General features: G+C 42.2%; 1 protein-coding gene across 1 annotated transcript in view; it reads right to left on the bottom strand.

Annotated features, from left to right (window-relative positions):
- Nucleotides 1–1,290: 1,290 nt before the first annotated feature.
- Nucleotides 1,291–26,441, bottom strand: part of MARCH11 (membrane associated ring-CH-type finger 11) — a 111,171-nt gene continuing 86,020 nt past the window's right edge. The window contains exons 3-4 of the mRNA XM_012805012.2: nt 22,514–22,706; nt 1,291–1,771 (exon numbers count right to left, since the gene is read on the bottom strand). Coding sequence (XP_012660466.1) covers nt 1,449–1,771; nt 22,514–22,706 — 516 coding nt within the window. The 3' untranslated portion in view covers nt 1,291–1,448. The remainder of the gene's footprint in view (nt 1,772–22,513; nt 22,707–26,441) is intronic.

Below are 26,441 nucleotides of genomic sequence, written 5' to 3'. Positions count from 1 at the left end.
TTGAAATAAACGTTTAACATTCTCACTTCCTAAATCCGTCCCTCGATAAAGGCTGAATTTTCTTTGCTTTGTGACTTCATGATTTGTTCTTCACATTTCTGCAAATTGTCTCATCACTGTCACTTGCAACACGGTTTTTTAACTGGAAAAATATTATTTCAAGTATTGGGAAAATGTGGTAGGGAGGAGTCACAGAGCTATTCTGTGAACTCTTGTACTATGTAAACGTGATCTGCTCTCTCATTAATTACTCCAAAGTTATTATTAGAAAATAGAACAGAAAGCATGTCATTTTATGTGCTTTTCAATTTAATCATTAGTTCAAACAACTGGCAGGTTCAGTTCGTGTTTCTAGGGAAAGCCTGGCTTCCTGCCTTCTCATCTGCTCTGTCCTTGTTCATTAAAATCTGCCAGCTACCTCCATGGGGTGGGTAAAAAGGTGGACAGTCCCCGGATACTGATAGTCAGCAGCCTGTTCCTGGGGAGTCAATAGGCTCGTTTTTCTTTTGCTCTTTTCATTTAAAAAATAATCATCTACTGAAAGAGAAAGACTTTCTGCTGGGGAAAATACTTCATCGGACTTCATTAACCCAAGTAATAGGATTAGTGTTTAAGTGATTAAGAAGGTATACAAGCTTTTACTTAGAAGAAAAGAAAATCTAATTGAGATGGTGCTCATAGAATTCAAGACACTAATAATTAAGTGAATTAATTGTGGATGGTTTACTAGAGGGCTATGCAAATATCAGGCAGTATTATTATCGTAGGTATTGGATGCGACGTCTTGGTAAGTTTTGTGGGTGCACCAGGCCCTGCTAATCTAATGTAATACGCAACTGAAGTAAAACTACTCTACTCCACTTACTTGTATATTTCTATGAGTTCTCTGTATTGTTTCAGAAAACAAGTCATAATTCCTAGAACTTGCATTCCTGGTGAACGTCTGTTTCATCATGTTCAAGTCTGCCAACCAGCATAAGTCACCAGGAGCCACCGCAGAGTGCCACAGAAGCACCTCCGTGTTGCACACTTGACACTCTGGAATCTGCTCACGGCTTCCGAACTCTTACCCACTCACGACATGTCTGAAAAATTACACGTGGAGCGAAACATTTGGTAAAAAATATATTTAAAACAAGCAAGAAAAAATAGTTTGGGCCTTAAAGATAACTTTCACCATTCTTTTAACCAAGAATAGGTAAATGATATGTGTAATGATTTCAAGCACCAACTTATAAAAGATGTGACAAACGGGAAAACAAAGAACAAGAGGACTCTTTTTTTTTTTTTTCAGAAAAATGTATTTGCAATTCAAATGTTCATATAAAAAGCGTAAAGTTTAAAAAGTTCGTAGATGTTGGTTTGTTCGAAGCGCTAGGGTTTCTCCCTTCATTGCAATTACATTCTGAAATGTGCGCGGTGGTCCACGCTGCATCCTCTGGGCTTTGTCACACCGAAGTCACTCTCATCACAACCTCCCCGGAGCTGTTGTCCTCCGACAGATCCTCCTGGGGCCTCATCCGACTGAAGAGGTGCAGCAGCATGTAGCCACACTGGAACCTCGGGGAGCTCAGCTGCGTGGGGTGGACCAAGTTCCTGTTCCGCAGCGCTGTCAGCGGCAGCCACAAAGTCCTGCTCGTCAGAGACTCTCCCCGGCTGCTTTCTTCGATGTCTGTGGCTTTGTCATAATTTAATACATCCCAGTGCAAATTCACAGCTCGCCAGCGCTTAAAAACCCTGTAAACTGCGGCTCCTTCATGGACAATGAGGCCTAAAATGGGAGGGGAAACAGAAAAGAGACTGGTGATAATCAAAGGTCGGGAGTGTCGTTTTGTAGACAAGTAAGGGATTCAAGAAATGGTCAACTCTCTGTTAGTCGTCATCACTGAAGAATATGATATTCTGTCACCCAAATATTACGGCTGTTGGTAAGCTGCTATCGTACTACATAGGAATAATCCCTAAGCAAAGAATTAGGAGTCCACTAACATGCAAGGAGTTAAGCCATCACGGATCCGCAGGTAATTAGTTGTTCTGAGATGACTCAGGATATGCCTTGGTCATTTACATCGCCTTAGGAGGATCATTAGGTTTATTTACTGATTTAATAATACGTATTTTGTGGCTGCCCACTGTCTGCCAAGCTAGAGGCTTGGACTCAGCTGGCAACTTAATTTGGGAAAGAGACAGGAGGCAGCTAGTAAGAGGAAGTGCTTTACACACTCGAAAGCCCACCTGAGCCAGACTGGGCAAGGGGGAAGAGAGGACGGGACCAGATGCCAGAGGCAGGTGGTGACAGATAGTGTAGGGGGACTTTGCAAGGACACTGACTTCATTCCCAATGAGATGGGACCTCAGAAGAGGGTATCTGAGGAGTGACCTGACAATTTATGTCCTAAAACCACAGTGCTTCTGCTCTGTTGAGGCAGAGCATTGCAGATATCGAGGGTGCTGTCTCTCTGCTCCTGTAACAATGCCTGACCCACAGTGGGGACAATATGACTTATTTTTCATCTCCTCAACAATTTAGCAAAAATGCACTGAACAGCTACTTGAGAGCTTTCCTTAGACTATCTCCTGTGGTTCTCTGTAAGGAAATGGAGCCCTGAGGATGTTAAGGAATTTAATCAAGAGCACACACCCAGTGGTGGTGGGGCAGGGATATAACCTTGACCAGGCTGGTTCCAAGATCCTTGATCTTCACCACTAAGGAGGGAATCAGGCGCTTACACATTTCTGAGACACTCTTGGGACAGTAAGGTAATATGAGAAACTTGGGGATTATAAACTGGTGGCCCATGAGTTAGGTCTGATGCACTAGCACCTGGGCTGTCACTGTGCACCCCAGATCTACTAGAGGCCCCGCCTCGTCACAGATTTACAGTTCAGTGTGTAGCCCCAAAGCTTGTGAATTTGTGACCCTTCACACAGACCGAGTCCCTGTGAGAAGTGCCTCAGAGAGGGAAGTGAGGAGCCTTTCTTCTTTCAGGGGTTGAAATTCCACTGAAAGTCAGCGCAGAGGCCAAGGAAGAGCCTTTTCTTGGTGCCACAAAGCAGGTGAGCACAAGGAGTCAGTTGGCCCAGCCAGTGGTAAGTTTGAAAATGAGCATTTCCCACCTCCTAGTAACTCAACTGCGGGGTGAGTGCCCTAGAGAGACTCTCACAAAGTTTAAAAAGGAAGTGTGACCAAAAATGTTTATCACATAATTGTTTGTATTTGAGGAAACAATTGCAAGTGATCTTAATGTCCATCCTCAGAAGAAGAGGTAAACTGTAGTATTATTGGACTCCAGTGGGGAAGGAAAGAAAGAGATGAGACTGGGGGGATTCAAAGAGGGCTTTCGACTTTCATCTCCAATGTCGTGTCTTTCATACCGGGTGGCGAACATACGGGTGTTCCACATACTATTCTGAATGCTGTCTGTGCCTGAATAATTCAAAATTTCAAAAGGTACAGGGAGCTTATTAGGAAAGTTAATACAGGGTGGACTGAGGAAATCGTGAAGACAATTAAGGAGTCTGCCAACTGGCGTGTGAAGAGTGGAGTGGGAGCAGGAAGGGGAGCACAGAGGAACAAAGCAATGAACTCAGGGGAAACTGATGGAATTGCAGTGAACGGAAAAGGAGAAAAATTAAGGCTGATGGAACGGGTGGTGGGAAGGGTGTTAGTAACTTTCCCAGGGGTGCGGTGACTTAGAGGTTTTGAGAATGTTTTTCTTGAGGAGATTATTTCTTTTTTGTTGTTGTTCATTAAAACAATACTAGGTACTAGGTAGGTGATGGAGATACCCAGTCCTTAAAGAATCACATCTACCAAATTATCAAGACTCAAGTTCTGCTTTGCTCCCCCTACCAGGAGACAAACTTCTGATACATGTGACTTAGCATCTAAAAATACTGACAGAGGCCACTAAAAAATGTGTGTGGTCTAACAAATAAAAACTGGTCATATGCTACCAAAATAAGAAGTTTAAACTTCCATGAGTCAGAACAATTTCAAATAATTGTTTTAATCAACATTTTTTATCCTAAGAGAATATTCAAAGTTGACCTAACTGACCAGATGCTTCTGTGAAACAGCCAGAATCAAAATTCAAGACTACTAGATCTTAACTGGTGATTCTCTCACTAGCTTTCTGAATCTCCATGGCCAATGATTTAACCTTTTGGATTCGAGTGTTTCCTCCTTAAAATGAAATTGGAATACCTGGAATATCTTTACATCCGGCCAGATAGTATGAAGATAAATTGTAATTCATCAACTATAAAGCTCTCAGATTTCCTCTGAGATAGCAACTATATAAATACATTATTATTAATTAAAAAGTCAATAGTGAATCCATGTGGTGAGGACCATTCATTCACACTAATCACAAAACAATTATAGCCTGAGACAGGTTCATTCTGGGTAAATGCAGCCATGGGGTGGGGGTGGGGGGACCACTAATTTCACAGGATCCTATTTTCTTTATTGATTTCCTTTGCAAGGCCAGAAATCAGATCACTCAATCGAGCTTAAAGTCACTTTCTGGGAATGTATTTCTGGTAGCTCTTTTCTAAATACATAAATCTACCCAATGTGCAGAAATAAATCCCACAGGACTTTATGGTATATTTTGAACTAAATTTAAAGAGAGAGAGTTACTTGAAGTTTTTATGAAGACATAATCCTCTTAAATTTCCAGCTCCATGGGCTGTGGCTTCTTAATTACATTATGTTACAACTGACATTTCAATTTTGTTTTATTCTCCACAAGCATTTGCAAACTCCTTGGCCTCTAGAAGCCTAAATTTTACTGAAATGCAAGGAACACATCCCACTCCCAAGGTTGTTCTCGGCCCCGTGCACTCTGACCCTTTCTACTTTAAATGTTCTGTGGTGGCAGCAAATGTAACTGGTAGTTACAAAAGGCACAGTGGGAAGATGCCATTACCGTGACGATTCAAGGGTAAGGACCATTCAGCTCTGGCTCACTGTGCCAGAAATCCAGCTTCTAAGAGCAACACTGGTCTGCTTTCTTACTGATGATCAAATGAATCTGTGACCTTGACATCTCAGGTCATGTGACAGCAGACTTGGATTTACTCTTCCCTGAGTCACTAGGCCTACAATGAAAAGCAATGATCATTTTCATAAAATGTAAGTTTTAAATATTTTAGGGTGCTTGCTACATTCTTAATGGCACGAATGTCCACCGAGTGTGATTTATGGGCATTTGGGGTGTGGGTGTCGAGAAGTGCACGTGTGCACGTGTGGCTGGTTGGCTGGCTTTTGTCATTTTCTCGCCAATCACAGTTAATTGCAGCATCTTCTGACTGTACAAAGGGACATTTTTGTTAGGGAATAATCATGAAAAGCAAAGCAGACTTAAAATTTTTCTAGTTTCATTGACATAAAAGATAGTTTTGTGTAAATAAAATACATTCTAAATTTTGAAGTGGTGAGTTAGCTCGAGTTCTTTATGGTGGTGTAATCTGAGCTATTAAAAGAAATCATGAGATTACAACCAAGGTATGTATGGTCACCTGCTCCATGCCCCTGCATGTACACGTGAAAACATACACCATTTGTCTAAGTGGTATAATTAACATAGAGATGTGGTATAATTAATAGAAACTTGTAAAATTTACAGTCGAATACAAACAAATTTTATCTTAACATTAACCTCCAATCCACTGGTCAAGCAATCTCATCTCTTGTGTTACCAGTCTCAGTTTTTGTTTGCATAGGTTTGGTTGTTTTTCTTAATTTATCAAACTAATTAATTTATCTTGTAAGTTAATTTTCTTCATGTATAAGCTAAATTTTTACCAAGGATCTATTTTGTGCCAAGCACTGTGCTAAGAGCTTTACATGTATGATTTTAACTTAGTCTTGACAGAAACTCTAAAATCAGGTGCTATTACTGAAGAATTTTACAGTTGAGAAAATTGAGACCTAGGAAGAATTAACAACTTGTCCAACATCTTGAAGACGTAAGAATCAGAGCTGAAGTGGGAACCCAAATTTGTCTAATGCAAACCCTGAGTGCCACAGTCCTACCCATCCTGAATCTTCGAAGTATGGCAGCCTCTGCTAGCTAAAGAAGGTCTAGCTAAAGAGCTTGCTATGGACGAAATATCCGTGCCTCCCCCTGCCACCCAAATCCCTAAGTTGAAGCCCTCATGTCCTAGGTAATGGTACCTGGAGGTGAGACCTTTTGGGGGTAGTCAGGGTTACATGAGGTCATGAGGGTGGGCACCTCGGCATGGGGTGAAATCCCTTACAAAAAGAGGAAGGACATGAGAGCTCTTCCTCTCTGTGTGTGTCCACACACAAAAGAAAGGCCACATGTGCGTGTAAGGAGAAGACGCCATGTGTGAAGCAGGAAGAGGACTGTCCCCAGACACCACACGTGCTGCTGGTGCCCTGAACTTCCCAGTTCCAGACCTGAGGGAATGTGCGCCAGCCACTGAAGCCACCCAGGTCATGGTATTTTGGTGCAATATGGGGAAACTGACTAAAGCAGGTCTTGAGGGTAAACTATATCACCCTCATTTGAAATGAGTAAGTTGCAATTTGAGGGAACTTCATACAATTTAGTTGCCATCGGCAATGACCTGTGTGTCACTGACACGCTATGTCTCTAGGAGGAGCACCTGTGAGACAGCCACTTTCTCTGGACACCTACAATTGCCCTCAGCTTTCCCAGGGAATAGAGGTCCATGGTGTAACCTCAGAGGAACACAGCGTGAAGCTTCGTGTGCTGTTCAATCAAATGATCTTTCGGAAAGCTTAGAACCTCACAACTCATGACATATATCTGGCCAAAAAAGTCTCTCAATTGTTGAGAATCCTAAGATTTTTAGGTTAAATTTCACCATTCTATCCTGCCAAGATTTCTCTTTTTTTCTCTCTCATTTACCTATTCAGATGTACACACATACACACACCCACACACACTATTTATATTTATCTAAGCTTTATAAATATAACCCATGTCATTCGGGGAAGTCAGCACAACACTGGTAACAGACTGAGGACTGGGTTCTGTCTAACTCTATACTAGAAGAACAGTTTATAGAGTCCATCTCATAAATTGACCCTACTTTTGACTCCTTAATTTCCATTGATACCTGGTGAAAACCAGAGCATGCTTGCTCCAGAGAAAATCAACCAAATGAAACAGGAGTCCGAGATACACTTGTTGTGATGATCTTTGCTAGAATAGAAGAAAATGCTCTCATCCTCCCAGTATATTTTCAGACTACCCTAAATGCAAATGCCCAACACTAGATGTGCATGTAGAGGTAATCACTTTAAAAGTCACTGTCCTGTCGTTAAATATTGTTACTATGAGTCAAAGAAATAAGTCATAGTTATTTCTGTATGTACAGAATGGGTTTTGTTTGAACTATAGGTGAAGCTTAATGCAAAAAATGCAAGAAGATATAAAGACTTAATATGTATGTCATCACAAAAGTCACTGAGCTCACAAAACAAAGCTATTATAAATTAATATCCTAAAACCCACGCCCCTGAAACTACAGTGTCTTAATGACGGATGGGATGTTGTGAATACATTATCTCCACTGCATTCTATATAAGAACAAATAACGCAAAGAGATAGCCACATAAAATGCACTGACACCTATGAAACACGTGTTGGCTTTTCTATTGTTGAGTATAAATGGTATACAGCTTTGCTCCTCTCACAAATGCGTAGAACCCAGTAAAATTCACAAAACCAGGTTGAGAATGGCATGCCTATGGAGAGATTTTATATCTCAAGGGCTCCAACATAGATTCATCATTACCAAAGACAATAAAATCTTCTGTGCAAGAAACATGATAAGGACAGTGAATTATTCTGAAACTTCCCAGGACAACAAAAGACGTTGACATTAGGTGCTGGCTCACTTCCAGATACTGACGCCCCAATTCACTCTATTCCAATGTAGGTAACAACACACATCAAAAAATGATTAGTGCAACAGCGAGGACGCTCAGTGATGACAGAGTTTCTCTGAGAGCACACAGAGAGGGCATCAGTGTTCCCTCTGTGACTCTGACACCCTCTCTACCCTTCTCTCCATGAAGTCTGCAGTCATCAGCCTCGATGCAAAGAGCACATCTGTGCCGGGCTTCCAACGCTGATGACATCACTTTCTGGGAAGAGAACAAGATGGGAAAGCCTAATTGTCAGATGAAGTCTCTAATACTGTACTACTTGGCAGCGAATGTAGCTTTCTGAAAGGCTCTGACACAAGTTGAATTTGCTCTTGTCCTGCCATCCCTATTTCCGTTAATGACCACCCCCTCCCCTCACCCCCGTGTTAAGTGAACCAGAGACCCGGGAGTCATCACAACTCCTCTCTCCGCTTGCACTGAATTCTGCTAATTCTGTCTTCTTAGCAAAACTGAGCTAGAACCATAAAACAGAATTTCCCAGAATGCCCACTCTCTTACATTTGCATGATGAACTATCCATCGTGCTTCAAGATCCAGATTCTCTCATAATTTCTTCTCTGATGCACTCACACAAAATCACTCCCTCCCTCCTTCTACTGCCTAAGGTCCCACCCCGGAGATACATGCACGGATTACGTTGTTCCCCTTACCGTCTGTGCCGCGCCGACTTCCTCACCTGCCTGTGATCCCCAGTCACCTGCGTGCCCCCTGAAACACAACCCTGTCTTAGATATCAGGGCCTCTGAGTACCTACTGTAGGGCCTCGGACATGCTAAGGACTCAGTCAATTTGCTGAAGGAGAAGGAAGGAGGAAGAGGAGAGTATCCATCCCCGGCATCTAAGGGATGACAAGGATTGACTTAATCTAGTTGTGACTGTGCTATGAGAAAAGGAGCTTGAGTGTTGTTCTTTGAAACATCAAAGTAATATTTTCTGAGATCAAAGACAAATTGACACTTGCGTTCCAGTGTGAGATTTAGAAAATATTTTCGTGATAATGGGCCTTGAGTAGGGGTTGCTTAGGGGAAATGTGGGCAGAGACCTTGATAGGGCACAAAAAAGCTAACATTCTTTTAAATTTTTGTGTTCAGCCCCAGTAAACTATAGCCCCCCCATCTTGCTGGCCTAGCCATCAAATGTTTGCTTGTATCAACCAACTATGAACCCAGATACTGCCAAGATGGTTGTGGCCAGGCCTAAAACCTGGGTAACAGATGACGATTCCTCCTGCTATTTCCAGGCAAAACAGAGAGAAAAAAGGAAGCTGTCCATTCATCCGACCACTTGCTTTCCTAAGAAGCCAATCCATCAATCAGTTGTTCTATTGCTTTTTTTAAAGTTCTTTGGCGGACTGGACTCTCTATTGATCTTTCTATTACTAATCCAGAAGGATAAATCTGCCATTGCAATATTCTGAGACTACTCCTCCAAAACTGCATACTTTAGAAAAGATATGGTATGTTGAGTTTTATAAAAAAGGATTAACAGAATTCACTAGAGAGAAAAATTGTTACATGATCTAAGTTTCTACCCAACAGTGCTTGAGGAAAAAAGAAAATCTACAGATACAGTTTTTTAACAAAAGAAAGAAATGAATCCAATACATTTATAGATAATAAAGACATCCTGGAGTTCTCCTATAATTGGGAGCTTGGAATCAGTTAATTTCAATTGGATGAAATTTCCACTCTGCTCCCTCCATCCTTGGGCAGATGAAACAAATTATAGCAAAGGGGTAGGTAACATCGTATACAACAAGGCTCTGAATGAAGATCAAAAAGGACCTGGTGGACAAACATCATCACTGAATTTTAAAATAAAACAAAACTCTGGATAAGATTCAATCTGATTGTCTCATTTTGAGGGACGAGGACTCTGAAGCTGGGAGAAGTGATGTGGCCTGACTTCCCCAAGCTCCACGGTCAGTGTCTGGCACTCATAGCCAGACCTTGACTCCTGGTCCAGCATGCTGTTCTGCAAGAAATCGGATCTCAGGAGCCATCCTTGGCCAAAGCCAGTCATCACCAGCTGCAAACTAGTCCCTGTCTGGGGCCTGTTGCAAACTGGCTGCACAGCAGGCCTGAGCTTCACTGTCAGTCTGACTTTGTTCCCCTTCCCTGTGCAAAAACTGTTTTCCTGAAACTGGTCCCATCCTAGCATCACCACCTGAGCTCAGGCTGCTGTCAGAATCCCTACACCCTATCCTGCTCTCCCTAAATCCATGGAAAAATTGTCTTCCATAAAACTGGTCCCCGGTGCCAAAAAGGTTGGGGACCATCTATCACCAGTGTCCCTGGCCTGCTAAATAGTGGCCAGAAGGGAAATTACATTGACGAAACAGCTAGGATCTTTTTGGTAACAGCAAAGCCTGAGATGGGTAAATTCTTCTCTGGTCTTTATCCAAGAGAGTACATTGTAGCACTTGGGTAGGAGACAGGAGAATTACAACAACGCTTACGATTTATAAAAATAAATAATTCTGCAACCCTGGATTTAATAAAAACTGCATTTGGTTTAAAAAGCGTTATCAACGTCTATCTTCTGTGCTAATTGAAGTTTTAGGATTTGGTAGATCTCCATCTGGTTCCTACACTCTAGTGTAGGCTAAAGCCAGTTCTTAGAAAGAGACTACTTCTGAACTTTAGTGGCAAGGGAAAATAATTTTCCATTCCTTCTTCAGTGAATAAACTGGCGACTGTAAACTCATAAAACATGATTTTAATATCTTTCAGGGTAAACTGCGTATGTATTTGTTCTATGTGGGGGGAGTGACAACAGTTATTTTAAAAGCTGGACTGAAATGTCTAATTACAATCTCTTCCCCTCTGTGACTAGTCATCGCCCGTTTCAGTTCTGCTGGCTTCATTTTTCATTTCCCTTCAGTCACACAGGCAGCCGATGAACATTCCAAACAGAAGCCACCCTCGAAGAATAATTAAAATTTAGAAATCTTCGATTGCATCCCATGACATCACTAAGATGTTTATAATTAAAAATACTAATGAAATGTTTACTCTGGGTATAAAAAATGCTTGACATGCTATTCTGTGACCTAGTCAAAATAAATTGAGATTTTGGTGTGGTTCCTCGCATAGATAATTCCTGTTAGCAAACTGTTTCATTCAGAAGGAGAGAAGAGAAACAGCTCTTGGTGTGGGCTAGTCCCCGTTTCCCAGTCTCCTCACTAATCTTTCTGTATGTTTCGGGTTCTATTAATTTAGAGTCAATGCATGAAAACTTCACAGAATAATTCTAATACTTGGGGCTTTCAAGGAAAAAATGTTCTCTCTTTCTGATCTAAAATCAGTTCAATTATTGTTTAAAAAGGTATGTATCCCTTCTGTTTCTTAGGCCAAGTCTTAGGTGTTTGTGACAGTAATTTAAGAAGTGGTTTAGCTCTATTGTATAGACAACATTTGTAAATTATTCAAGCTTGCGATAAGAAAGGGTTTTACCAAGACAAAATAGCTCAGTCAGTAAATATTCTTACTCATCATACACAGCTCTAGGGCAGCAGGGTCTGGACTGCAATCTGGGGACCGGCTCCCCGTCTGTGTGGCCTGGGAAGCTGAGAAATCACAGCCTGGCCTGGAACCACTTCCCAGGGCGTGAGGTGAAAGGCAAGGTGATCTTACTGTTCTGAATTCCAGCAACGCTGCGGACCAAAAGCGCGGTGTGGCCAGCGCTCCCCACCGCACCTCTCTGCACCTGCTCCTCGCGCCTCACCCCCCTGGCCCTGCAGAGAGAGGCCACCTACTCCAGCCTCCTCTCCGCACTGCCGCTGGCCACCGTCCATCACGCTCACTCTTCTCCTCTTTCCCCATGTTGTGCTTCCTTGACTAAGAAACAGGGGGTCTTTTGAAAGGAGTCAGAGCAGAATGTCCAGCTGACTCTGCTGTGCCCACCCCTTCCTCAGGGGCGCTCCTGCAGGAGGCAAAGCCTTCCCTGGGTGCTGGGCTCTATCTAGCTCTCCACATCCCAGGGTCATTGAGCTACACCTTCCCATCCCTGCATTTTCAGTCTTCTAATTTCTTCTGGGTCTTTCCTGTCAGCATTCACCCAGACCCAACCCTACCAATAAAAAACCAAAAGCTTTCTCAATTCCATACCACCCTCCAGCTTCTGCCCTCATTTCACTGTGTCCTCTGTCGGCTAGCCGAGTTTGGTGAACTCACATTCTGAACCCCTCTGCCATCCTAGCAATTCACAGCCCACTGCAATCTCATGTTCACAGCCCCCGCTCCAGGGTGCCAAAGCTGGTCAGTGAACACTGGCTTGACATCTCCTAGCCTTGACCTGGCACCGGGCACTGTTGACCACTGGCTTCTGCTCTGAAAGCACCCCCTTCCCCCACTATCTCCTGCTCTGGCCACACCCCTGTGCCCACCCTTCACGTCTTGCCACGTCCCTCACCCAAAGCATTTTCCCTGCATGTGCTAGTTCCAGTCACCGTGTATAAATCTCCAGCTCCAACCTCTATCCTGAGCTCCAGACTCCCAAGTCCAGCTGCACTCTGGCCATTTCCACCTAGGATTCCTCCTAAGTCATGCAAAAGGAATCTAAGGCTCTTCTCTCCCTTTGTCCTGTTCTGATGCCCAGAGGTCTTAGTCACTGCCGCTCCCGTCCTCTCCTCCACCTTGTTAATCTCTTTTAATTCCAGCAGCTTCCACACCACTTGCCTGAGTTACTGTTCTGTCTTCCTCCCCTTCTCCACCGGCCCCTTCACAGTCAAGCTTCCGCACTGAGACAGTCCTTGGTGTCCCGCTGGTCAGCCACATCCAGCATGGTGTGGTCCTGCCTCAAACGCCACCCATGGGGTCCCTCCCCGACTGCTGCTCCTCCACAAACATCTTTTGCTCCTGTCACCCCACACCAACGTGAGTCCTTAAAATACCACTTGATTGTGTGTGTTTACAGGTTTAGGCCTCTGCCCCCATCCGGGCCCTTTCTAGTTTCTGCTCCTCCTTGAAAGTGAGCTCAACCTGTTTTTCCTCCATGGACTTCACTGATCCTAAGTGTGCCGAATCCTCCCCCATTACTTCTCAGGTACGTCTCTCATTGGGGCTTTTCCCACTGTGTTTCAATAGCTTATTTCCTTGCCTCCCTCTCCCCGCCCAGCAGGTGCACAGCAGGGAGTGCTCAGCCAAGCTTTTCTCTAAGTACCTGAGGCTGCTTCTCACTGACAGTCCACAGACTCAGGGATTTGCTGGGACCCAGCGTAACTTTCTCTGTGGGGACTAAAGTTTAAATTTGATATAATTTTCATGTCATGAAATAAGAGTCTCCTTTTTATGTTTTTCAATCATTCAAAAATGTAAAAACCATCCTGAGGGGCGGCGCCTGTGGCTCAAAAGGGTAGGGCGCCGGCCCCATACCATATGCTGGAGGTAGTGGGTTCAAACCCAGCTGCGGCCAAATAAATAAATAAATAAACCATCCTGAGATCCTGGGCTGTATGAAAACAGGCAATGGGCTGGATTTAGCCCTCAATTTGCCAACCCTTGTTCTATCTGTATCTCTGTCCCCGAGCCAGGCTCGGTACCCTGCTAAATAATGCAGTGAACTGGCTCAGTAGATAACTGACACCGCCTCAGCCAGGCTGCCCCAAGTGGTAGAGACAACTGAGAAAGTGTCACCCCACTTCCTATGGAGGACATGACAGTCAACAATGACATATTTAGTCTGTGGCTCTGCTGATTACGTTAATGTTCCTCTAAACGAACTTGAACTTTACAAGGTCAAAGAAGAGTAAGGCCTTAGACTGCTCCCCCATTAAAAGGCCTAAGCGTTGATTAGCTTTGAGACCATCCCCTGCACAGCCCTGAAAGGCAAGTAAGAAAAGCACCAATTCCCTTCTATTTTATTTCCCAGCGTTTGAACAGCAACAATATCACTAATAATCAACTACAATAATAATCTTTACAGGAATTGGTAAACATCAGTGTGACTAAGGCATAGAAAAGCCTGTAATTTGTACCTCCAGGGAACAGAAATAATAATGGTTTACTTCTCAAAGCATATTAAGGATAAAACTTTGTTTTTCCTCTGACAGTTTTGAACTACAAAAGGCCACCCGGCCTCTGCCTTGCAAGGGCACCCAGGACATGCTTAAATTGTGGAGGGTCCTGGACTCTTGTGTTTCAGGATCAGCCACATTCTATCAGACTCTTTCTAAATGAAGCTGAGGTGTTTCCTGGGGGCATGAAACAGATATTCTGAACCCGGGAATAATGATGTGTGGTTGTAAAGGAATTCTACTCTATTTAAGAAATGATTCTAAGTGAGCTAGGAGAGCTTGCAAATCTTTAATAGCCGTGTTTTGAGGAGTAACAGACCCCCAAGTGCAGCAAACTTCCAGCCCCAGCTCCCCCTAGGATGAAGTTGGAAGGGAAACCCAGAGGACCTTGGGTGAGAGTCCTCCCTACAGAAGCAGCTGCGCAGCCCTCTCCTGGGCAGCCGAAGTGTGACGCTGGAGGGAGGGAGGTCTCCAGTCAGAGATCTGGAAATGGGAGTGTTTTCTGGAGCAGGGGTGGCTGATGCACTTCTCCTGGAGGGAAAGTCACAGAGATAGGAGGCTTGGAAAGGAGGCACTGCACCCGGACTGCTCAGCTTTCATGGGGACTGAGCTGCGTTTAAGCTGAGCTATTCCCACAAGCTGCGTGATTCATGCAGAAATATCCACTTTAGTGCTTCCTATGAAACTTGAAAGGAGATAAATACAGCAGCAACAACTCCTACTACCCGCCTCCAACTGTCACCCAAAGTGTCAACCTCAGCCCTTAGGCAGCCTTCTGCACCCCACTCCGCAGCTGAACGCTACCCTGTCAGTTTTCAAAGCTCATCTCGCCTGAGTGACCCAGTAGCTCAGATTCCAGACGTGGCAGTGGCAGCGGGGATCAGGGTGTGAGGAAAGGTCGGATCTGGGCTCCAGTGCCTTGTGGTGAAAAAGTCTACATATATGTGAAGTATCTGATGAAAACTGCTGACAATTTTGCATGGTGGTGGTGGGGGGGAACTGCCCTGTGTGTAGCCCTGAGATTTGCATGTTTGGGGTTGACGGGTCTTGGTGGCCAGTAGCTATGGTCTCCACTTCCCACAGGGAAAGTATCTTCAAGGAGGTGGCCCACGTCAGACTGCACCACATTCTGGTGGTCTCAGCTCTCCTCGGGGAGGCGTGGGAAAGAACTCACTCTTCCCAGACATCCTCAGCCCACTCTGAGCAGGACAGAGGCCCTGAAGAGTCCAGGAAACATTCTGATTGCTCTCTTGGTAATTTTACATTCTTAATGTAAAACTCTTTGATAAATTTTATATTTATCCATAAATATTCCAATCTATCAGTGATGGCCCGATGCTCACACATTTGACAAATCCTGTCTTCCCAGCACACTCGGGTGCTTGGTGACCGTGAGCAAGGGACCTGGGGCTTTCCTGTGGTCTCAAACAAACTCATTTTGTTTCTGCTCTAAATTATGGGCTGTTTCAACTGCCAACGCTAAATTTCTTTTTAACTCTTTCCTTTCACTAAATGTGTTTTGAACCTAAAATAATTTTTAAAATATCATCAACTTCTGAATCATGCAGAGAGGTCCTGGAGGGCAGGGAGATTTTTGAGAGGAGGAAGTCATTTGTATTTTGTTTGGAATGTGTTCAAAGGTCCTTCTTCAGAGGTGGATTTACCCTCTTAATGACACTTTGTTTAAGCTAATCGGCTTACATTCACAGAAAACTGACCCCAGGGAGGAAGGTGACCTGAAAGCCCATTTAGAAAGAAGCGACCCTGGCATTAAATAAACAACCAGAGAACTTATCACCACCCTGAAATTCTCCACCTAAGCTCTTTCCTGTGACTCATATGACAGAACAGAGTTAGAAAATGCACATTTTTCATTATGTGTCGATAAAATGTTAAATCATGTGCTACTTTTAGCTGTCCTACCCAGCACAAAATAGCAGAGTGAAATGATATCAAAAGCAAGGGGGAAATATTTAGCCTGTGTTTTTGTAAATGTAAATATATGCCCAATGTAATCAATCTCAGACTGCAGAAATGCGTTACACTGACTCATTATTCTGAAGTGAAATTCCATAATGCAATGTGGATATATTACCAACCGGTAACTCGAAATAGTTTTCTGTGTGTATCCCAATAGCTTTGGCTAGATACGTTATCAAATTTGAAAAATAGACTTTAGAAGGGACTATAAGGAATTATAGGGACTGAAGGAAAACTTATTTTAATTCGAAGTATAGGAAAAATAAAAGTTTTTGAGGGAGGGCATGACATTTTTGCAGAAGGAAATTTTTTTTTTCAACATGAACTATAATCGGTACAGCAAGGAGAAGACACTTTGATCTTACACTCATTCTAGTATAGCTTAGGTTATTTTTTTAATTCCCTAATCTCTATAGCTTTCAACAGTAAGACAGCACAGACAATTACATTATACTTCACTTCATTATTTCAAAAAAGCCTTAAGAGGTATTTTTGGCTCCTGCTGGGTATATCAGAGAGCGTGGATATGCGCGTGTGTGCGTGTGCATGTATGCACATGTGTGTGTCCGTATCTCCTCCACTCTGCACACAGGTGCTTCGAGAAATGAAATAGCATAAGAACGAGCAATAACAGAATGAGTGCTTTAGTCACAGAGTCGAGTGACAGAGGGGGAGCCATTTTTCTTGTAGCAGTTTTAGGGAGTACTGTTTACACTAAAAAGAAACAGACTGTGAAGTGGAAGCCCCTCAGTGCTAAAAGTATAATAAATGGAAGAAACCAACCCAAGAGCTCCTAAAATATGCTAGAGAATGCAGGGTGTTGGAGAGGCCATGGCCTCTGGCCTCAACCACTCACAGCGTTTCTCTAAGTGTTTATAGACCTACTCTGCGTCTCTGCACGTCACATCCCTGGTGTCCCAAAAGATACCAGGGAGGATGAGCTACACATGAGCAGGACCCACTGTAGTAACTTTTATTTTCCTAAATAAAATTGCTGCACAAGTTTGAATAGTTAGAAAATTAATTTTAAGAAAACCACTCTAATGGTGTTAAATACAGTTAAACCTTCTATTCAAAGGTACAAGCGATGGTATCTGTGATTGCTCAGGTGTGGGAACACAGGAGCTCTTGCATATCTTAGAGGGTATTATAAATTGGTAAAGCCTTTTTAGAGTACACTATAAAAAGACATACCAAGCATGACGGGTGCTTACTGCTCCTTGGAATTGTGCCAACAGAACCGTTTACATAACTTTTTGCAGCCTTGTCCCCAATGGAAAAAATTGGTAACAACTTAAATACCCATGGGTGGAAGAGAGGTTAAATACATTGTTGTACACTTGTCATAACAGGGGGAAATCTCCAGATCATATTATTGAATGGAGAAGACTGTTTGCTAAACCCTATGTATCCCGTGATCACAGGCATATGAAAAACAAAATACCTAAGTATCAATGTGCCTACATGTGTGTAAACTTAACAGAAAAGATCTGGAGGGTGTGCGTGAAAACGCTGAGGGGGACATTTCTGCAGAGGGAGTACCAGAGCAGAAAGGGGGAGGTGAGTGAAGTGGTCTTTTTGTAACTGTACAGATTCCACAATAATAAACACAAATTTTCTGTGTGTGTCTGTTACCTGGCCAAGCAAGAAAATTTTAAAAGAACAAAAGCAAAGCCCGTTTGTAAATTCTGTAACCATAACCAATTCTCTCCTGTAATATTTCAGGGAAGATCAAAATATTTTCTAGACTTGGCCTTGCCACGCATTTGCAGTGTTGATTAGCCTGGGTGCAAGCACTGTTCTCTGCTTCAGGAATTCCGCAAAATGTAAGAGGGTTTTGGTTTGATGCTTCTAGAATAAGAAACTGAATTTGCCTCATCTGGTTCTACCAGACACTAAAATGACTTGGAAACTGCTCTTATGCAAGAGAATTGAATGACCCCCGTCCTCACGTGCCCTTCTCCTAGTCCCTCAGACTTTGACTTGTTAATCAATGTACTCCCACTGTGGTACAAGCTTCCTTGAGGAGCAGACCCTCGGCCCATGCCTTTCCCCAAGCACTTGCTGTTCTGTTCATTCCTGGGTTTGTTGATCTTCCTCTGTCCCCTGTTGCAAACTGCTTTAGGAAGGATCCAACCAAGCCCGATGTGGTTATTACCTATTCTCAAAGTAATGCCGCTTGGTGATTTCAATCCTTAATGTTAGTTTTTCTGGTGTAGGATCATAGTCTGAACGCCTTCTATTTAAATATTTAAAAGAGCTCCCCAAATAGAATCTAAAGCTGTTATCTCTTCATACTTCAATTTAAGTCTTCCAAAAAATTTCAGTAACAAAAAGGAGTCATCCAACAGACACAGCTCCCCATTAAGGGGCACTGCGGGACTCCTGAAAACCATCCTCTCACTTTAACACCCTTCCTCTTACTCCTCCCAAGCTCATTTTTACTTTATTCACCCTCTAAGAACAAGGTTTATCATTTGGGAAATACAACCCACTTACCAAGACAAGGTGAAACTTGTTAATCAAGCCCTAACCTACCTACCATTCCGTTACACAGAATCTGTGCTGCTAATATAGTGGTCACTAGCCACATGCGGCTATTTAAATTAAATTTAAATTGATCCACATACCATTTAATTTAAAACTTAGTTTCTTTCTCACTAGCTACATCCCAAGTGCTCAAGAGGCAAATTTAGCTAGTGTCTATGGAACTGGACGGAAAGTGGAGCATTTCATTGCTGTTAGAACAGTGGTTCTCAACCTTCCTAGTGCCTCCTAATGCCACAACCCTTTAATACAGTTCCTCATGTTATGGTGACCCCCAACCATAAAATTATTTTCGTGGCTACTTCATAAGTATAATTTTGCTACTGTTGGCTCGGCGCCTATAGCTCAACCGGCTAAGGCACCAGCCACATACACCTAAGGTGGTGGGTTCAAATCCCCAGCCCGGGCCCGCCAAACAACAATGATGGCTGCAACCAAAAAATAGCCGGGCGTTGTGGCGGGCGCCTGTGGTCCCAGCTACTTGGGAGGCGGAGGCAAGAGACTCGCTTGAGCCCAGGAGTTGGAGGTTGCTGTGAGCTGTAATGCCACGGCACTCTGCCCAGGGGGACAGCTTGAGGCTCTGTCTCAAAAAAAAAAAAAAAAATTGCTACTGTTATGAATCGTAATGTAAATAATCTGATATGCAGGATGTATTTTCATTGTTACAAAGGGGTCACGACCCACAGGTTGAGAACCGCTGCTATGGAAAATTCTACTGAACCACCCTGATGGAGCTATTTCAACTATAATAGGACCTGGACCCTTGGAAGAATTGAAACCATCAACAGAAAGAAAGAAAAAGAAAGAACTACATCTTAAAATAGAAGAAACCGTATTAGTTAATGAAAGAGTAACAAACAAATTCACTGTATATGAAAATAAGTAAATAAATTTTCCTGAGTAACTAAACGCTGTACAAATCTTTAAATTTCTGTTACTATTTAACAATACGACTATTCCTAAGCATTAGATATGCTGGCTGGATTATAAAATTTTTGGATTCTGGAATAATATTCTATGGATTTTCAGAATTATTTTTCCAAAGAACATTTATGAAGCTGCCAATCGCTTCCTTCTCACTGAGGTGTAATCAAGTTTGAAAAGCTTGGGCAGGTAGGAATAAGGGAATGTTTCCAACTATCTGAAAGCCCTGAATGGCCAGCCAATCCCACATTCGCCGATGGTGAGAAGCAGGTCACCTCTCCATTTGCCGGGTAGCTATCTCTTCATCTTTCTGTCTGCTTGGCTGTCATTTCCCTGTGAAATCTTCCCCCCCTCCCTTCCTACTACTGTTTTCTGTGCTCACTTCATAGCAATGTGCATCTCACAGCATTCTAATCACTTCCCTGCCTGTCCTCCTCGTGAGGCCACGAGCCCCTTGGGGAGCCTGAGTACAGAACCCAGCACTGTGCCTAACACACAGTTCCCCCTAAATACTCATGGCCTGGGTGTACTTTGCTTCCTTTACCTCAACAGTTCCTCAATTTCTTGAGAAAAAAATTAAGATTTTCTCTGGGCCAAAATCAATTATGTATTTTAACGATTAATCGAGTAAAAGATACAATGTTCAAACTGAATTCTTTCCTATTTTTCAAAATATACAAATACATCACTGAATGCTGTGATTTGGATCGGGTGAGCCAAAAGACAATAGAAACTACTGTCAATATCTGAAAAACAGATCAAAAAAGATCACTCTGGGAACCGTCTCCAGAAAAAGGGCAACTGCTTTTGTTTCTGAGAAATCCGACTCTTTGAGACAATGCTCACATTTCAAGAGAAGCTCAAATTTGTCATTTCTCACGGAAAGATCTTTCGGGTTTGTGTGTCTGTGTTCTCGAAACCAGAAATACTAACAACCAGGATTAAAATACTAACATTAGCAATCAAAATTTTAGATTTGACACCACACTAAATGCAAGTTGTAAAATTTCGAAAAGAAAATGAGTTCCTAACTCGGAAATGTATGATCTTTTTTACAGTGTTATAATGATATCGAGAAAGTCAACTGGAATCCTTCCCCCTCCAGGTGGGACGGGGAGCCTCGCCGTCCTTTTCTTTTGCATCTCCCCGCTTCCTATCAATGGAACACCACGTTTTATAACATTTATGTTGGAGGACAGAGTAAACACTATCTTTGAATTTGTTGTGGGATTCAATTTGCAGAACAATTTTACGATTCTCTTTTATGTAGGGTGATGCCCTAGAGATTATGTTTGAATGCTCACACGTGCATTATCACATTTAATACCAATTGTTTTAGACGTGATTAGCCCAATTATTCAGGTAACATCTTCTCGGTTTCCGTATTGCTCATGACATTTTCCTCCCTGCTTTTTTACTTTCTTGCCTGAAATTGGATCATTTTCTTTCCTCAGACTGCTTATTAGTCTGATACTGCTGACAGGCAGGAAAGGAAAAAATCTAGGGAAAAGTCAGTCTGATCATGTTTGAAACATTTATAGAGCTCTTTTAGGGGGAAAAAAAAGACTGAAGAATTAAAATTGCTAGTTAAATTAAGACTCCAGTAGACAGAGGCATTAATTTACCTCAGAGGTATTTCAGTGTTTCTGACGTTCAAATCTACAATTTCTAATTAATAACATAATTATTATTATTTTTCTTTTGAGACAGAGTCTCGCTATGTCACCCTCAGTAGAGCACTGTGGCATCACAGCTCACAGCAACCTCTAACTCTTGTGCTCAAGTGATTCTCTTGTCTCAGCCTCCCAAGTAGCTGGGACTACAGGTGCCCACCACAACGCCCGGCTATTTGTTGTTGTTGTAGTTGTCATTGTTGTTTAGCAGGCCTGGGCCGGGTTCGAACCTGCCAGCCCCGGTGTCTGTGGCTGGCGCCCTAGCTGCTGAGCTACCGGCACCGAGCCACATAATTATTTTATAATCACTATTCCCTTCACTTCAACCCGCACAGTAAGGATCCTTACTCCCATTTCTATAGGTGAGAAAACAGACACATACAGAGGTGAAGCTGACCTGCCTATGCTGAGGCCAGGGTCAGAAATGAAGTCACTGCTGCCAAGCTCTGCACCCTCCCTGAAGTCTGTGGTTCTCAAGCCTGAGTGGGCATCAGAGCCCTGGAAGGGGCCCGCCCTGTCGTCTCTGATTTGGCCGGTCTGGGGTGGAGCCTGAGATAGACACTTTTGAAAAAGCGAGGCAGTTGTCGCTGCCACACTGGTTCACAGACTACACGGTGGGAACCGCTGCTTTTAACCCTGGCGCCCTCCTTCAGCTCTTTGACACCCCACTCAGCTGTAAACCCCCCCAGAGCAGGCCAATTCTCTGGACGCTGGGTGCTCCTCTCCGGCCACTCCCACCTCCCCAGTGGTCACCATCACAGTGCGTGGCTCCTCACACGCGCCACATACGTGCTCCGTGAACAGGTTTCTTTTTCTCATGGTGTTAGAGCATAGAAAGATTGGTCCAGTGGAACACAGAAGTAACCTTTTGTGGGGCTTCTTTCAGCTCAAGTATTTGATACTTTTCCTCTTCTAAGCTACCTAATTCATTAAATGAAACAAAGAGACCCAGGCTAGCAAGAACAACTGTCCCCAGGTTCCTAACCTGCCAAGAAGCGCTTCCTGCCCTCGGGAAATCTGAGCAACCAAGGTAAAGACAGGCATCTAGCTGAGTGTCCTCCTCCCGAACGCACTGCAGTACTCACAGGGCCCAGTCCACGTTGCCCAGCTTTGTAACAGGGAACTAAATGACTGTTCTTACATTACTTGCCCCAAATAATTTCTTCCACCCCTCCTCCTGCCTTTTACTTGCAAATATGTCACCTTAATTGGACATCATCCGGGGTTTCCTTTTTCCCCCAATCTACTTGGACATAGAAATGTTCTGCTTTTTTACAAAAGCAGCCAAATGGTGACCCCCGCAGACAGTTAATTAACTGGAGAACCGAGATAATTCGAACCACAGCATTTTATGTTGAAAACATAATCGCTGAAAGAAATGGATTACTGACAGTTTGTTAATGTTCAAGGTCGTGGTCTTACCTATGCACACTAGATCCATAAAACCATACATTCCATAGCAGATTTGAAAAAGGATGTCCTTCCTCTGCCACACTGCATAGGGGCTGAAGGCTGACCAGAGGAGCCAAGTCACACTCGCTATCAAGAACAAGGATCCTAGGATTACAGCAATCATCTGAACTTTCTCAACCAGTGTTATAGAAATGCTTTGCCACTAAAAGAAAAACAGAGGCAGGTAAGAAAGAGGTGCTGTGTATAATTAAAAAAGAAAAAAGAAAACATTTTCAGCCCCATGCTTGTCTTCATAATGTTAGGCCTTTTGCCATCTGGCACCCAAATAAATTTTTCCATTCCACCCCGGCTATAAAAAATAGACAAGCAGATCAAGATTAACCAATTGCCTTAACTTCATCATTTTCAGTAATTCGCCATTCTGCAAGTTTAATCTAGTTTTACTCCAGATATAGTACCAAGTGTGAATGGCTAAGGAACATTTAGTGCCTAAAAATCACATTATTATCTTTCACGCATGCAGGAAATTAAATACACTCTAACCACACATGGCTGCAGACTTCTCTGTCTGGTAATCTATCTCACTTTTAACACATTTGGATAATGCAAAAAGAGGGAATTGTCTCTCATTTTTGTAAAAAAAAAAAAAATTTTTTTTTAAACCAAGTAAGTTATATAAGAACATCAGTAAAAAAATTCATTTAAGATAATACACTAGAATAATCATCAGGGAACTATAAAATTATCCATTATCTGACATTGCTACATTACATATACTCAGATATTACTATTTATTGTTTAATGGGTAACCCTAAAAAATTTTTGTCAAGATTTAGAATTTGTAAGTAAATGGAGTATCCTTGAAACTCACAGACTGTTTTAGCACAGACTCATCAACGGGGAAAGCAATTTGATATTCTAAGTATCAACATTGAAAAGGGTTTACAGCGCAAGTGATCGAAAATCCTTCAAGGGTGCTATCAGTTTGAGAAGATTAATTTGTCACAATTAATTAAATAAATAAATAATTAAAATTAAAGTGAAACAGAAACAAAACTAGAATTGTTATTATGGTTTGCCAGCAAACAAGAAAACTCAAAACAACCTGCATGATGTCGTCATTTTGGGTGAAAGAGCTCTGGCTGTTTTAACAGATGGTTTTCAGAAGAATTTCTAAATAGTTTTAAATAATCTTTTTAAAACATGAGCTTAAGCCATCTGTGCCCATTGCTTAATTTCCTTAAACTCTTTACTTACCTTAAACCTGAACGTATGTTACCCCACATGGCACATCTATCACACTTTCCCTCTCCCCCACCGTCTGTCTGTCTCTCATACACACAGACATACCATAAATAATTTACATATCACATTTTAAATATGCGTTTGACCTACCTCGCAAGTTAATGGACACTATTAAATTCTACATTGTTAATGATTAAATACCAAGATATGTTTGAAATACTTCACTTTCCAAAATCATTTACTTTGTTTTTCTTTTAAAAATCAGAACCAAACAATAAATAAAGTTTGGTAAAATACTGTAAGAAAAATATTCCCACTGATTTTAATGCTATGATTGACTGATTAGAAACAGTTCTAGCTTTTACAATTCTGACTGAAGAATAAACTAGCTGGTATTACTTTTGTCATTACAAAGGAGTAGACGCTGTATTTCAAGCATGTTTATGGAGGTTTTTTTTCCCTATCTTCTTGATGTCATTTTAAACACATACACTCTAAACTGCCAGGCATTTGAGTCTTAAGCCAGTTTACATCTGGTATTACCAAACAAATGTGAAATATCAACGTGTCAGTGTCCCTTGTCCTGGTTTTAATGCTGATACAACATGGTAAACAACAACAGAACTCCACCTACCTACAGTTAGCATCCCGTCTAGATGGATGTTACCCTGTCTGGATGCATTGTTTTTCCAGTTCTTTATTAATCATAACAGATGGAAACAAAACATACTTAAATAGATGAGGCAAAGGTGCCCACGCTATGTGTTTGTGCAAGTTGCAAACGGTGGGCCGCATGTTCAAATTACACACACCTGAATTACAGGACTCTTGAGTGACAAAGGTGAGTGAGGAGGATTTGCCAACAGTGGTCTTGATAACTATTTTCCTGTTACTGGTAACTCATGTTCCAGGTGTATGATGTAATTTTAGTGAAGATAAATTTCAATAGTTCAATAATGTATAATTAATTAGAGTAAGACCTCCATAGCGGACCACCTCCCAACACTAACCATGTCTTTAAGTTGACCAATTCTCATAGACTGGATGTATAGTCAATGGAAATTCCTTGTGTTGACCACCTCCATATGGTGACCAGCTTGATAAAGTCCCTTGGGCAGTCAAATTACAGAGGTTCTACTATATTTAGCTTTAATTAGACGTACTGATTAATCCAAGCCTGCTTGCATGACAGCTTGGTGTCAATGTGGTGACCATAGGCATTGTGTGGTCAGTCCCTAATGATGCTTGGATTCAGTGGTGACAGTCAGATACAGCATCTGTGGTGTCTCCTGGGACACAGGAAATCAGAACACTGGCACCAACCCTGAGATGTAAGCCACTTCCATTCTCTCCTTCCGACACATGGGTTTGGGTGTTTTGTGTCAGGAAAGGAGAGGCCTCCCGGGACCAAGAAACACTGACACTTCACACTTGTTTTGGTGTGAAAAAAATTTAAAATAGTTTAGAATTCAAATGCCTAGCAGTTTTAAACAGAATATATTTAAAGTTAAAAAAATATCCAATGTGCTCAATACTAATGTGAAACCAATATATAAACAATTACATGCCCATACAAAAAAATAAAACACAAATATAGCATGGGGGAGGGGAAAGGAAGGGGAGGGGAGGGGAAAGGAAGGGGAGGGGAGGGGTACGGGAGAGGGCGATTGGTGGATATCTGACTTAATGTGTACAATGTAAGGGTGTTCAACACACCCCCAGGGTGAAGGGCTCAACTACAACTTGAACTTTACCTTGGAAGTGAGAACAATGTAACCTAAAACGTTGTACCTTCACGTTAATTTAAAAAATTTTTTTGAAGTTACAAAAAAAATCCAAAAATAAATAAATAAATAGTTATGCCAGGAAGCTGGGGGGAAAATAACCACCTCTGACTGTAGTACCCTGGGAAGCCTAATTATTTTACTTGTACCATAGAAATTATTTTTAGTTGTAAATATGAGAATTTAGGATTGGTGGAGCTCATTTTTGAAGAAGAATATATTTCATAAACTCGACAATGAGCTCCCTGAATTTTTTCTAGGTAATTATTTATGTAAAAATAATGCAAATAAGCAAATGTATTTGAGAGTAAATAGATGCTCTTCATATACTAATAAACTTTAAACTTAACCTCATTTCACTGAACAGCTAACGAGGACAAACCATTTCTGAAACTGAAAATTAGCAAATTTGATTCTGAGCATAGGAATTTCCCCTTGGACCCTGATATCATCTTGGTAACCCCTTTGCCTACTGTTTATGGTGCTTTATTTCTACTAGCATGAGCAAAAGGGGAAGATTGTTCTTACTCTTCCCCTAGGAAAAATAATCCTGTCTTCTACCAGTAGGGAAGACTCGCCCTGCGTCCTTGCCCACTGAGGCGCACTTACCTAACTGGCTCTGCCTCAAGGAACTGTGGTAATGGACCATTAGTTTGGACAATAAAAGTACGAGATGAGCCTCTTAGGGCTTCCCTCGCTACCCCAAAGGAATCCAAAACCTGGATTTAAGTTTGTAAGGTATTCTTGAAACTCAAATAAAAAATTTCAAGGGCTGAACACACTTTTTACTTTCCAAAGAGGCATACAGGAGGGAGCACACATACATGTCTGTGTCTTTCATTTAACTTTCTTTCCACGTTTGGAAAGGCGAGTAATAAAAATAACCAGATTGGCTCTAAATAATTGTT

Source organism: Otolemur garnettii, unplaced genomic scaffold, assembly GCF_000181295.1.
Source record: "Otolemur garnettii isolate 467f Iridium unplaced genomic scaffold, OtoGar3 scaffold00033, whole genome shotgun sequence".
Lineage (NCBI taxonomy): Eukaryota > Metazoa > Chordata > Mammalia > Primates > Galagidae > Otolemur > Otolemur garnettii.
Note: the sequence above shows the minus strand (reverse complement) of the source record. Positions and strands in the feature narration are given on the sequence as shown.